The following is a 15,112-nucleotide window of genomic DNA, read 5'->3' as shown; positions in this document are numbered from 1 at the left end:
ATAAAGCCTTGAAGTCTTTCTCCTCCTCTGCTCCATCCGCCATTTTTATAGCTGTAAGGCCGCTGTTACTATACCACAATCTACGCTGATGCATCCTAGTAGACGACCGCTCCAACTGCAGCTGATGGCGTACGTTTACCATAATGCATCAAAGGTTTGCATTGACAGTATAATACGGACCCTACTTTTCAGTGTCGTTTTGCCCGCAAAGAATATTTCCTTTTTAAAATTAGAAAAGAAGCCATTCGTTCCATTTCATTTGCAAAAGTGGCACTCACTAGTGCCCCAAGACTCCTGAAAAATAAATGGTTTCCGAATTATAATGTACAAATGATTACACCTCCAGACGACATCATTACCTTTACGGGGCCTAAAGCATATTTGTGTGATAGCATATTTAGTGGCAAATTTGTACAACACGTTAACTCCGCTTTCCAGGGCATGACGGGACAGCATTAGCAACACCCGCCAGCAGCCCTCGATCGTTGCGGATCCTCGCTAGCATACCTTCACTTTCCTGCGCTCTTATTCACTTATTCTTTAGTTCGTGTATATATTTCTTGCACACTCTCTTTAGCATATTGTCCCCAGCTACCACATTGTGTGCTACTCTACCTGGCATAAATATAAGGTCACGAAGAGGTATGCGAAAGTGCCTGCATGGCCTGAGGGTAGCGTGTTTGATTCGTGAACTTGGAGTTCTGAACGTGATTTTATTCTGAGCTTATTGGTCATACCAGTTCTGGAACTCCTCTTCAAAAAGCGTCTAGTTCAAGTATAAACATTTAGGAGCTGATTAATTTTTGCACCATCAAGAAGTGCCTATAAATGCTGTCTTCTATCTCCGTCATTGTCTTCTGAATATAGCATGCTTTCATTCTTGTTTTTCCTGTTAATTACGTCTATGGATGTTATGTCCAATAATTTTTGCTGTTGATTTTATTTGCCAAATTACTCGTGTAATAATCAAAAACCTTAAGTTTGCAACTTAGACAAAGTTTACTTCAATGACCGTGGGTGCCAATAGTATCTATTACCACAAGAATTTTGACCATTCGGAGCCGCTTTTTTTGGGTCATATATGGGATACTTTGCCGCTATAATATTTAACAATTTAGATTTTTATCTGTTTGCAATATATCTGTAATGTGCTCTTATGATATCACACAGCCCGCAGACCGTTTGATATCTGGACATGTCATCTGACAACGGGCACGCGCAAGTGGGATACTCGTATATTTTGTAGTTTGCTGGAAATGTTTACGTCGTTTCCTTTTTCGCCTAAAGAAAGCATTCACCTGCCGCGTTGAGTCGATCTATAAAATGCTCCTTCTACAAGCGTCTATAACGTTTCGGTCATGCTGAAAGCTTGCGAAGTTGTACCATTGTTACATATTCAGGGTGTATTACCGTTTTTTTTTTTCAGGATTGCGGAATCGAGGGAATGGATGATGTAAAGGTTGGATGGCTTCTAGTTTCATATATATTAAAAGTTATTGGCTGATAATTAAAGATAACATCGATGGATTGCGCAGTACGAGTGATTGACTATTTCAGAACACGATATAAATTCATGGGCTCTGCAACAACGCAGGTCTTCTGAGAAATAAACGACCGGCGTATTCAGCAACAACATCGACAGGTAAATACCACGCGCAAGTAACGTTCTGATTGCATCTGCAATTGAACACCCCAACGTCATCAATTTGGTGGTGAAGGTGAATATGCGGAGGCCTAAGGAAGTCTAGTAACACTCCGTAAAACGGTTTTCATATGGTCATAATCTTCATTTGGGACGTTCTGAAATGGGAGACTGTATGTATCTCTGTTGACGAGAGCCAATGCATATTTGAGCGTCTTCCTCTTTGAGTTTCCTACTTCAATTGAATCGAGACAGGTGAAGTGCGCTATTTAGGCAGTCTTATTGCTTAAACAACATAGAGACTTTTGCGCCTCCTTAGGTGTCAGATCTCTGGCAGTTGCATTTATCTATAGCCATGCATTTAAATTTTATCTGGTCAGCCGAGTCTTGCCCACGCCGGTACATTTTCGTCCAAATGTCTCACCGTAATACAGCCGTCCGTTATTTTTTGGCTCCAGGATTTTGGCAACAAAACAGACTTTATTAGCCCACTTTTCTAGTTCAGTGCTACACGTTTTTTATGCTGCTATATTTTTCATGCCATTTTATAGACCCTGTGTACAAAAAAACGTGGATGTGATGGCCAAGCGGTAAAAGATTTATTTTGGAAATACACTGTTTGAACCGCATGATAATGCATTTACCGTCGCGTAAAATAATTAATGAAAGTACTTTATGTATATTTCTAGGCTTGTACTCAATAGCTTCGGTTTACCAAGCATTTAATTTATAGCCAGTTTGTTCATGCCGTTTCATTTTATTACAACTGTACACGGTGTGAAGTGTGCCATCGGTTCAAATTTGCTTGTCGGGTCTGCAAATTATATCGTGAATGCTTAAGACACGGGAACGTTTAGCTTATATTCGCCTTTGAAAGTAAAACTGGATAGCGTTGTCTGTCCCTGTTCGCGTTGCGCTATTGCCAAGTTCAGCTTTTTTCAGCTTGAATTAGATAGCCTTTGTGATCAGCAGTATGGGCGTCCGATAAATCGAAATCTCGGGTTATATTCTCACCCCCATTGAAAATAGCTAAATGGTTTCCCCGTGGTTACAGGAACTTCCTTGAGAAATGGGTCATCATTTCGACATCCTATTCTTGTTCCCCATTCCTGAACCTAATGCACTATCACAATTTTTCGCTCACAAACAATGACGTCGTCCTCCTTGTGAAAGTGGTAGTCAATTCGAAAATTTCCTATTCCTGTTCCCTGTTTCTGAACTTAATGCACTATCACGATTTTTCGCTCACAGCCAATGACGACGACCACGCCAGATGTTGTTCACACAGAGCCTTTATTGATGTTTTGTTAAAACCGTACAACGGTGCTGGCACAATACAGTCGTGGCCGGAACAATAGATCACGTTAGGCTGACGCGCCTATGTGCTGAAAACATGAAAGGTTTTTTGGAATGGAGATACATGGTTAAGTAGAAGACAAAAAAGAAAGACGAGTGATTTATTTGGGTGATACTTAGAGTGAAACAAGGCTTTAAATTATAGTTGATAATTTAGCGCTTGCTTCTGGCAGGAATGTGGCGCGTACAAGCGTCAGTTTCCCCCAGATGGTTTCTGCGTCATCAACGTTTTCGCTTTTATGGAAAGGGATAAAGTGTATGCTGCAGGCTGCAAAATATAGTGCAAATTTCAGACAAAAGAATCTTAGCCACGAGCGTCAATTGTACTTGCAGTGATGAGTGAGCAGCGGCAACTCGATTCTCGGACACACTTTCGAAAATGCCTCTGGAGATTTTCAGTCGCACCCCCCTATAGCCGGTGCACTCAGGCTATAGACTCGGTACGTCGTTCTAATGTTCAGGAGGACTAATGTCGAGGTGCGTCATGAGTAAGTGGCCTCCGTCCACTGGCAGCGTGTGGCCTGTGATGAAGGACGCATCATCTGAGGCCAGGAAAGCGATGGCCCGCGCAACTTCCTCTGGTTGTCCTAGCCGGCCCATGAGGTGGGCGTCAGCCATAGCCTTGCTTGCCCGCTACGTTCAAAGGAAACAAAATGATCAGTAGCCTTAACCGTATCTTGTGCGCACTTTGAAATCTCTCTCTGCACTAGCACGGTCAAAAAGCTAGTTACACGATTGACAGTGGATTGCTATCCCTTTAGAAATGTATAATCGGAGAGACTTCTTGGCATATAAAGAAGGAATACTTGAATTGCGAATAGCTGCAGGTGTCCTCTGAGAAGATGTGTGTCTTCTGACTGGAACATCGTGCATACTAAAGTGTGCCGAAGCAACCATCTGAAGTGCGGACGCGACGACGTGAGAGCGCATTAACAATCGTCTCAAGCTGTGAAGGCGCTGTAATGACCTCTATTTTTTGGCATATTACAACCATCCTGAGCACAAGATGTTTTTCACTTCAATATTAGCTCATGAATATGCTCGATGTTTTAACTAACTTGGTTGGAAATGCGTGGCGAACAAATAAATCCAGAATGTGAATTTTTTCAATGTCGGGTGCGCACTAAGCTTAGGACTGCCCAGATATTTGCGAATTCCTGGAAGCACAGTGGAAAAAAAAACGAAATATTCAAAGAATATACAAACTAAATGAAGGATTTCTGTAATCTTCTGCCTATCTCGCTAGTTTAAAAAGAACCTCCAAGTCGTGCAGCGCAAATTCTGTTACTGAGCCCCGTCGCGGTGGTGAAGGATGCTTTATGCGGTTTAACCTACCTAAGCGACTCGTGCTATGAGAGATTCCGTAGTGAGGGCTCCAGACATTTCGACTACTTGCGGTACTTAACGTGCACTGAAAGCGCACATCCCACTTACGTCTTGCTTTTCGCCGCCATCGAAAAGCGGCCACCGCGGGCGGGTATCGATGCCGCATTCGTGATAGCAGTAATGCCATAGTTACTATACATCACCACGGTGGGGTCAAACCAAAACTAAGCCAAACCAAAATTAGATTTTGTGGGTACACTGTGACCAATGTGAATTTGTAAACTCCTTTCCTTATGCATAGTTTCACCTCTGCACACCTAGGTCGCTAAGAAAATGCCTTCTGTCATTAGACATACTTAAACATGAAACTATACAAGAGCTAAAGAGATATCGGCTGCGCCAAGCACCTTACCTTAAAGTGTTCTTCCTTGCTTTCGCCAGGCCTCCTGCCCATACTGGTGAAAATTACACCTGGGCTAAAAATGAAAATGTGTAATGACTAGTCGACTACAGTATGCTGAACTGGGATCAATAAATGCATTTTACAAAAGTATGCAGTAGCTCATGCTCTCTAACGAGTCCATTTATTCACAGTTAGGCAAGTGAGTGCAATTTGGGACGACAGTACTATGTTTATGCAAATGTACTTTTCGTGGCCGATGTATACAGTGACCACTCTGTAAAATGATTTTAAGCAAGTAAACCACGCGAAATAAAATTATCCGGATAAACTTTACTTGGCATTCTGACAGCAGGCACAGAAGAGACAACAAAAGCGGAAGAAATTGGACAACGAAAATATTGGCCACTGAAACAAATGCTATTCACTGAATACGCACACCGTGCATATCAAAAACGAGCTTTGGATTAAACAAGTTTCTATTCATAAATTTCATCCGGCTGAATAAACAGGAGGTAGGAATAAATCAACGGTATAATTAATATTTTGTGAAAAACATGAAACGGGAGCGTATGAAGTGTAAAATTCTGCGCACACATAAAGAATGAAATGGTCGGTTTCGCTTGAAGAACTGGGAGCTTTAGTAGAAGTCTAAGCTTGTAAATATTTAGGCGCAAATACTCACTTGACAGAGTTCACGCGCACACCGTAGCGAGCCTTTTCTGCAATAGAGAAGTGATGCGCACACTAAATAAACGTGAGCTGACTTTTAGATTGCATTTTGTCTCGCGACTACTTGTCATGCATGCGGCAGATAATGCCGTTGCCACCGAAAAAAAGGGAATAGTCGCAAAGGTCGTACGCACAACATATATTTTGGCCTGCAACACTGCCTGAAGGACTCATTCAGAACCACTGTTCTCACATTCAGTTAGTAGTACTGCTTCTCCATCTTATTTGCCCTCGCGGTATGTACCGAATATAAGCACTGCTTTGTTACTAATATAGTCCACCTTCACAAATTCCCCCATGCATTGGACAAAAGAATTTCCGATCTGCATTTGTGCATAACTTCGATCACATAGCTCGCAACTGCCGATTTTGAGCAATCATCTTGGTTTACTTTCTTCAAGACTGATTGCCTCGGAGAGGCGCTCGTCCTAAGCTTCCGCCCTGGAGAAAGACGAATTATTTTCAACTACTGAAGATTCTTAGAGAGCAGTATATCATTTCTTTTGGACCGTAGGAATTCTTTCAGGTGAATGCTAATAAGCCATTACTCCCTTATTATAAATACACTTTAGACCTCGCGATAATCTCATGCGAGCTGGCATTCCTCTCTGGTTACAGTGTCGTGTGGCCTGTGTGTGTGTGCGTGTGTGCGTGTGTGCATGTGTGTGCGCGTATGTGTGTGTGTGTGTGTTTGTTTGTGTGCTGAGTGTGCGTTTGTGTGTGCTGTCTATCTCTCACTTCAATTGCTTTCCTAGTTCTCTGAATGCAGAAAATAAAAAATATATTTGTGGGAATAAAAAAGCATCACATGAAAACAACTACTTATCCCTGCATCAGGTCGCCATCATTCTGCGTAAGATGCTATTGTAACTGGTTTATACGGCGTGCCAGTGAACAGAGGCCCAAGCAGAGCATAATAACACCGATCTGCTGGTAATAGTGGTAATTATTATATTATCGGGATGGAGTAGCATTATTTGCAAGCGGCTTTTCTGAATGCAGATATGAGTCAATGCTTTTTTTGCTTGCTTGTAAGAAGATTTTAGTGAGAATCGAAATGTACATTTAGCCGTCATTTTATTGTTAGCCCCGAACAAAGCATTAAGGGACACACAGCTATGAACTATTAAGTGCTCATAAAGTGGACTCCTGTCTCCAGCTAGATGAAGAGAATTGTGTGATGAAAATGAAAATATATTCTTGACTCTTAACAAAGCTCCGACACGAAAGAAATTTAGATAAAAGGTACATAGCTAGGGTGGTTGGGTTGCACATCCGATGAATTGGCAGATTCGATATTACTACCAATTTATTCAATTCACGTGCACTTCTATTTTCATTGATACAGAAAGCACCTTGGCAACAGTAAAGCATCGAAAACGAGTGCACTTTGGGCAAAACAAAAGGAGCGAAGTGCGTCGCTTCGTACACTACTAACGCCAGCTGACTATAAAATTTTCTGATCGATGCTTCGCGCGAGATTACAACCAGTGACAAAGTAACCTTAGGATGTTGCGTCTAACTGTGTTAAAATCTTTGGGAACCAATTTCAACCACCCCACTTGCGTGTGAGATGCAGAAAGACTGTAATTCATTTCATATAAAGGGAAACAAATTGATTGCCGAAACGAAACGTGGAACAAATCCTCTGCACCCTTTTTTCTTAGGTCGCCAAGGTTTATTTACTTCTGACGCTCTACTTCATTATAGGGCTCGCAAGAGCTCTGAAAGCTTTTATATAATAAAAATATTGAGTAGCATCACTCCTAAAAACGTTAAGTAAAACTTCATTTAACAAATCACTGCTTTGAGGAAAATGCCTGACGATATTTTCTTTGCAGGCATGACAGGCAAAGCAGCAGAAACACCGCCTTGTGCGCCCGCAGCGGCCGGCCTTCGATACGTATTTGGCTAAATTTGTGCGTTGCTGCTATGTCGAGTTTATGTATGTATAGATTATTTCAGATTCCTAACCACACTTATTACATGGATGTTAGATAGATCTAAGCTGGCAATATTGCAATTAAGTAAACAAATCTGAATTCGAGGTAACCTTGGGTGAAATACTAAACAAAATCGAGGCACCAAGAGCGAAAATAGTCATACAGTAGCAGATCAAAAAAACACAAACAAAAATACAAGCTTGAAATACAGTAAGCAATATAAATAACACTGGACAGATTGAACATTGATATCTTGGGTATCAGCGAGCTCAAGTGGACCGGAATAGGAGAATTTAACTCCAGCGACCATTATGTCTTTTATTGTGGGCACGAATCCAAGAGAAGGAATGGGGTCGCTCTCATAGTAAACAGAAGAATGGGCAAAGCAGTGCTAGGGTACAACCCCAAAAACGACCGAATGATTTCACTTCGGATCCAAGCTCACCCTATCAACATAACAGTTATCCAAGTCTATGCACCGACCACTACTGCTGAAGAAGCTGACATTGAGAGACTTTATGCGGACCTACAATGCCTTTTAGACCGCACCCCATCATCAGACGTCATTTTTCTCATAGAAGAGTGGAATGCTAAGGCAGGGAGTGAAGAAATATCCGGAATTAAAGGCAGATTCGGTCTTGGTGAGCCAAATGAAGCTGGGCAGAGGCTAGTAGAGTTTTGTCAAGAAAACAACCTGACCATAGCGAATACTCATTTTCAACAGCACAAAAGGCGCCTGTACACATGGACGTCACCGGACGGTCTGTACAGGAATCAGATCGATTATATTATTTGCCGACAGAGATGGAGAAGCGCTATACAAGCAGTAAAAACAAGGCCTGGGGCCGATTGTGGCACCGATCATCAGCTTCTTGTTGCCAAGATTAAGCTTCGATTGAGGAAAACGCAGAAAACTAGAAGGCCTTTCAGGTATAATCTGGATCAAGCTCCATTAGAATATGCTGTGCAAGTGAGGAATCGATTTCAAGAATTAGATCTAGAAGACAAAGAGCTCGAAGAGATGTGGACTGATGTTCGTGATATAATACAAGAAGTTGCTACTAAGGTAGTTCCAAAGCAAAAGAAATGCAAGAAAGCAAACTGGTTATCTGAAGAGGCTTTGCAAATAGCTGAGGAAAGGAGGATGGCAAAAGTTATGGGGGAAAGAGAAAGATACAAGGTTCTCAATGCGGTTTTTCCGAAAATAGCAAGGAGAGATAAGAATGCCTTCCTGAACATACAGTGCCAAGCAGTTGAGGACAACAGCCAATTAAGGAACACAAGAGCTCTGTATAAGACAATCAAAGATATCAAAGGAAGCTTCTGCGCTAAGATGGGCGTGATAAAAGACAAACGAGGCAAGGACCTCACTGAAGCCGCAGAGATAAAGAAGAGGTGGCAGGAATACACAGAAGAACTGTACAAGAACGACCCGAATGTGCAAACCCAACATAAGACGGTTGTGATCACTGACCTCGAGCCAGGCATCCTGAAGAGTGAAGTTGAATGGGCCTTAGCCAGCCTTGCTAAGAACAAAGCTAGCGGAATTGATAGCATTCCAGCTGAGCTGCTTCAAAACCTCAACCATGACGCTGTTAACATTCTGCATACATTATGTCAGAAATTTGGACAACCCTGCAGTGGCCACAGGATTGGAGGAGGTCAGTTTACATCCCCATTCTAAAGAAAGGCAGTGCCAAAGATTGTTCCAACTACCGCACGATCGCGCTTATTTCGCATGCTAGCAAGGTGATGTTGAAAATCCTCCAAGGTAGGCTGCAGCAGTATGTGGATCGGGAGCTTCCAGACGTGCAAGATGGGTTTCGCAAGGGCAGAGGAACTAGAGACCAAGTTGCCAACCTTCGCTGGATCATGGAAAAAGCAAGAGAGTTCCAGAAACCCATCTACTTCTGCTTTATTGATTATGCGAAAGCGTTTAACTGCGTCGATCACAGCAGATTGTGGCAAGCTTTCCAAGAGATGGGAGTTCCAATTCACCTCCTCTGTCTCCTCAGGAACCTGTATGAAGGGCAAAAGGCCACAGTCAGTACTGGGCATGGTCTTACTAATTGGTTTCCGGTTGAGAAAGGAGTGAGGCAAGGCTGCATACTGTCGCCCTGCCTGTTTAACCTATATGCAGAGTGCATCATGAGGAAGGCTGGTCTGGACGAGTCTTCAGCTGGAGTGAAGACTGCTGGAAAACGTATCAACAACCTTATATGCGGATGATACCACTTTATTGGCAGAAAGTGAAGCGGGACTCAAGAGACTTCTGATGCGCGTACAAGAAGAGAGTGAGAAGTTTGGGCTTAAACTGAACATTAAAAAGACAAAGATCATGGCGTCTTGCCCTATCAAGTCCTGGAGCATCAAGGGACAAGAAGTGGAAGCTGTGACAGATTTTCTCTTCTTGGGCTCCAAGATTACCTCGGAAGGAGACTGCAGCCATGAAATTAGGAGACGCCTGCTTCTGGAAAAAGAGAGCAATGGTTAGCCTTGACCGCCTAGTAAAGAGCAGAGACATTAGTCTGCCAACCAAGATCCGTATAACTCGTGCTATGGTCTTTCCAGTTGTGATGTATGGATGCGAGAGTTGGACTGTGAAAAAGGCTGACCGCCGAAGAATTGACGCGTTTGAATTGTGGTGCTGGCGAAGACTCTTGAGAGTTCCTTGGACTGCCAGAAGATCAAATCAGTCAATATTGTCGACCATAAACCCTGACTGCTCATTGGAGGGTCAAATTCTAAAGTTAAAGCTCAGCTACTTTGGTCATCTGATGAGAAGAGAGGAGTCGCTGGAGAAAGATTTGATGTTGGGAAAGGTTGAGGGTCGCCGGAGAAGGGGTAGGCAGCGAACGTGATGGTTAGATGGCATCCTCGAGGCACTGCAGATGAAGTTATGTGATGTTAGGAAGATAGTGAGAGACCGGAAAGCGTGGCGTGACATGGTCAATAGGGTCACGAAGAGTCGGACACGACTGAACGACTGAACTGAACTGAAGCTGCGATAATTATAAACTGCTCCTACCTGAGCGACTGAGCTCTCAAACTTTTTGAAGAATGTTTGACCAAGACATGCTGATGGTCGCGGCATAATTTTTGTCATCAGTTCAAAGCTTATGCTTAGTGGAGCATAGTTACCTGATTGCATTAGCATATCAGAAATTATTGCATGCTCTTAAAAATATTTTGTGATCTAATTTCAATACCCAGTGCCTGCATTTTGTTAGCTGATCCAAGGCGCCTTTTGTTATGTTGTAAAACGTCCCTCCATGTGTCTGTGGGAGAAAAAGGCATGAGAAAATATGCAATGCTTAAGGAACATGTACATAAAGCAAGGAATATCTCGTCGGGTTAAGGGAGTGTATGCAATAACATTTTACCGCGTGCTTGTCATTCGTGTCGCGAAAAAAACCTTTATGTAGACACTTCTATTGCTTAAAAGCTGAACTGTATTTGCTGAACGTGGGATCTTTCGGACATTAGTATCTTATTCACATAATCTTTGTATTGAGTTCATAAGAATGAGCAGTTCACACTGCTTACCCACTTTGCTTACATTCTCTCGCTAAGAAATTGATCTTCCGGCCACTGCCTCAATACCCTTTAACAGGTATAAAGGTTTGTATGCGATGATCCTATTTTGTATACAGCCGTTAAACAATACTCAAATTATTGGTTCAGAAATGCTTTAAAAATTCTTTTCACACAGAAGTTGACTGCTAGACGTTTGTGAAGAAATCTGCCCCAGAGTAAATTCACTGCAGTGCAATGTAGGTATACTCGCCAATAAACTCTAAATATGAACCAACAATTGGTTATGTATAATGTAAGGGAAACGGATAGTTCCTGTTTCACACGACAATGCCGCGGCGAGGCAGTTATATGCGGGGAAGGACGACGTCGAGAGAAAAAGAGCAGCACTCAAGCAGCCAGGTCTCAGGCACATGAAACGAATATCCTCCTCTTCTTCTTCGCTGTACCGCAAGGAGCCCGCACTGGTCTGCACTAATATAATACATATCGCCATTGCTTTTCGATTAAAGTGAGGCTTATGTCTACATATATATATATATATATATAGACCTATCGCGAATAGGGGATGGCAGATGATTCTTAAACGTAGAAATGAATCAGCAGGAACTTATTCATGTAACCGGGAATTTATTTCATCGTTTCGATCGGGGACCGATCTCGTTTTTCCGATTCCTGACAAATGTCGGTGCCCCGGGCGAAAAATATAGTTTAATAAAAACGTTTCCTTTAATAAAGGGTACACTTCGCTCTATAATTTTTAAGCGGTAAAGTGGATCATGTCCTCGCATCCTATATATGTATATATATATATATATATATATATATATATATATATATATACAGATCAGTCAAGGGGAAATGAGGGTGCTCGTTATAATACATGAAGGAAAGAAGCCAACAGTCGGCGAGGCCAAGGAAAGCGTTGGGGATGGTATGTTTATGTCATTTTTTTTATAATGTTTACTTCGATAACCACAGAAATTAGTAATGTAATCTGTTTAGGGGAAAGATAATTAGACACAAAGTAGAAGAAAAAACAACGTGCCGATGGTGGCATCCGAACCCACGACCTCCGAATAACGCGTCCGGTGCTCTACCAACTGAGCTACATCGGCCGCTGTCCCCCCTGCTACTTTCTTGGGTATTTATGTTGTCTAATTATCTTTCCCCTAAACAGATTACATTACTAATTTCTGTGGTTATCGAAGTAAACATTAAAAAAATGACATAAACATACCATCCCCAACGCTTTCCTTGGCCTCGCCGACTGTTGGCTTCTTTCCTTCATGTATTATAACGAGCACCCTCATTTCCCCTTGACTGATCTGCTTGTAGCTTACGGGGGTCTCGGTTCTGGCAGTCTTGAAGCCATAGGTAGCGTAAGAGGGTTCTAGCACAGCTTTCGCCCTCGCTCTTGATCACGTTCTACGTGACACTGGCGGTAACAAAGGACGTCCCACGTCCGCCGCTATGGCTGAGGGCGGCGCTGGTGAACACTCTCAAGGTTCGTATACAGACAACATAAATACCCAAGAAAGTAGCAGGGGGGACAGCGGCCGATGTAGCTCAGTTGGTGGAGCACCGGACGCGTTATTCGGAGGTCGTGGGTTCGGATCCCACCATCGGCACGTTGTTTTTTCTTCTACTTTGTGTCTAATTATCTTTCCCCTAAACAGATTACATTACTAATTTCTGTGGTTATCGAAGTAAACATTAAAAAAAATGACATAAACATACCATCCCCAACGCTTTCCTTGGCCTCGCCGACTGTTGGCTTCTTTCCTTCATGTATTATAACGAGCACCCTCATTTCCCCTTGACTGATCTGCTTGTAGCTTACGGGGGTCTCGGTTCTGGCAGTCTTGAAGCCATAGGTAGCGTAAGAGGGTTCTAGCACAGCTTTCGCCCTCGCTCTTGATCACGTTCTACGTGACACTGGCGGTAACAAAGGACGTCCCACGTCCGCCGCTATGGCTGAGGGCGGCGCTGGTGAACACTCTCAAGGTTCGTATACAGACAACATAAATACCCAAGAAAGTAGCAGGGGGGACAGCGGCCGATGTAGCTCAGTTGGTAGAGCACCGGACGCGTTATTCGGAGGTCGTGGGTTCGGATCCCACCATCGGCACGTTGTTTTTTCTTCTACTTTGTGTCTAATTATCTTTCCCCTAAACAGATTACATTACTAATTTCTGTGGTTATCGAAGTAAACATTAAAAAAAATGACATAAACATACCATCCCCAACGCTTTCCTTGGCCTCGCCGACTGTTGGCTTCTTTCCTTCATGTATTATAACGAGCACCCTCATTTCCCCTTGACTGATCTGCTTGTAGCTTACGGGGGTCTCGGTTCTGGCAGTCTTGAAGCCATAGGTAGCGTAAGAGGGTTCTAGCACAGCTTTCGCCCTCGCTCTTGATCACGTTCTACGTGACACTGGCGGTAACAAAGGACGTCCCACGTCCGCCGCTATGGCTGAGGGCGGCGCTGGTGAACACTCTCAAGGTTCGTATACAGACAACATAAATACCCAAGAAAGTAGCAGGGGGGACAGCGGCCGATGTAGCTCAGTTGGTAGAGCACCGGACGCGTTATTCGGAGGTCGTGGGTTCGGATCCCACCATCGGCACGTTGTTTTTTCTTCTACTTTGTGTCTAATTATCTTTCCCCTAAACAGATTACATTACTAATTTCTGTGGTTATCGAAGTAAACATTAAAAAAAATGACATAAACATACCATCCCCAACGCTTTCCTTGGCCTCGCCGACTGTTGGCTTCTTTCCTTCATGTATTATAACGAGCACCCTCATTTCCCCTTGACTGATCTGCTTGTAGCTTACGGGGGTCTCGGTTCTGGCAGTCTTGAAGCCATAGGTAGCGTAAGAGGGTTCTAGCACAGCTTTCGCCCTCGCTCTTGATCACGTTCTACGTGACACTGGCGGTAACAAAGGACGTCCCACGTCCGCCGCTATGGCTGAGGGCGGCGCTGGTGAACACTCTCAAGGTTCGTATACAGACAACATAAATACCCAAGAAAGTAGCAGGGGGGACAGCGGCCGATGTAGCTCAGTTGGTAGAGCTCCGGACGCGTTATTCGGAGGTCGTGGGTTCGGATCCCACCATCGGCACGTTGTTTTTTCTTCTACTTTGTGTCTAATTATCTTTCCCCTAAACAGATTACATTACTAATTTCTGTGGTTATCGAAGTAAACATTAAAAAAAATGACATAAACATACCATCCCCAACGCTTTCCTTGGCCTCGCCGACTGTTGGCTTCTTTCCTTCATGTATTATAACGAGCACCGTCATTTCCCCTTGACTGATCTGCTTGTAGCTTACGGGGGTCTCGGTTCTGGCAGTCTTGAAGCCATAGGTAGCGTAAGAGGGTTCTAGCACAGCTTTCGCCCTCGCTCTTGATCACGTTCTACGTGACACTGGCGGTAACAAAGGACGTCCCACGTCCGCCGCTATGGCTGAGGGCGGCGCTGGTGAACACTCTCAAGGTTCGTATACAGACAACATAAATACCCAAGAAAGTAGCAGGGGGGACAGCGGCCGATGTAGCTCAGTTGGTAGAGCACCGGACGCGTTATTCGGAGGTCGTGGGTTCGGATCCCACCATCGGCACGTTGTTTTTTCTTCTACTTTGTGTCTAATTATCTTTCCCCTAAACAGATTACATTACTAATTTCTGTGGTTATCGAAGTAAACATTAAAAAAAATGACATAAACATACCATCCCCAACGCTTTCCTTGGCCTCGCCGACTGTTGGCTTCTTTCCTTCATATATATATATATATATATATACACACACACACAGGGCAGTAGTGACAGGCACAGCATGGTAAGTTTGTTTTCAGCCAATGCTGTTTTTACGTCTTTATTATTTTCCTTTTAATGGCTTTCTGCACTGACCTCGTTGTTGTTTCCAGCGTTCGCTTTGCCGCCAAGATTGCTGTAGAATTTGTAGGCGGCTTAGGTTTTAAATCTAACAATTTCCGGCTCATCGCAAGTGTGAAATTACCTCACGAATTCTTAAATTCTGTTCTGCGAGGTCTGTTTTTTTTTGTTCGAGTTGCTTTTCGGGATGCGCGAATTCCCACTAGAAATACCCCCCTCCACCCCCCCCCCCCCCCCCCCCCGCTTTACAAACGTGCTTGCAGGCTTAGTGACG

At 43.4% G+C, this 15,112-nt stretch overlaps 1 protein-coding gene across 1 annotated transcript; it reads right to left on the bottom strand.

Annotated features, from left to right (window-relative positions):
- Positions 1-2,916: 2,916 nt before the first annotated feature.
- Positions 2,917-5,435, bottom strand: LOC146195982 (uncharacterized). The gene is made up of 3 exons (XM_084596313.1): positions 5,410-5,435; positions 4,737-4,800; positions 2,917-3,631 (listed from the first exon to the last, which is right to left on the bottom strand). The coding sequence occupies exons 2-3, from the start codon at positions 4,776-4,778 to the stop codon at positions 3,449-3,451; spliced, it is 225 nt and encodes a 74-aa protein (XP_084452439.1). The 5' UTR covers positions 4,779-4,800; positions 5,410-5,435; the 3' UTR covers positions 2,917-3,448.
- Between the last annotated feature and the right edge of the window lie 9,677 nt (positions 5,436-15,112).

This window comes from Amblyomma maculatum, chromosome 3 (genome assembly GCF_055883805.1).
Source record: "Amblyomma maculatum isolate TAMU_Amacu chromosome 3, ASM5588380v1, whole genome shotgun sequence".
Lineage (NCBI taxonomy): Eukaryota > Metazoa > Arthropoda > Arachnida > Ixodida > Ixodidae > Amblyomma > Amblyomma maculatum.
Note: the sequence above shows the minus strand (reverse complement) of the source record. Positions and strands in the feature narration are given on the sequence as shown.

Excerpts from the sequence above, each read along its gene's own strand:
- LOC146195982 (XM_084596313.1), bottom strand. The coding sequence starts at position 4,778 with ATGGGCAGGAGGCCTGGCGAAAGCAAGGAAGAACACTTTAAG. Across the intron at positions 3,632-4,736 it reads GCAAGGAAGAACACTTTAAG|CGGGCAAGCAAGGCTATGGC; the intron begins GTAAGGTGCTTG and ends CTTTGAACGTAG.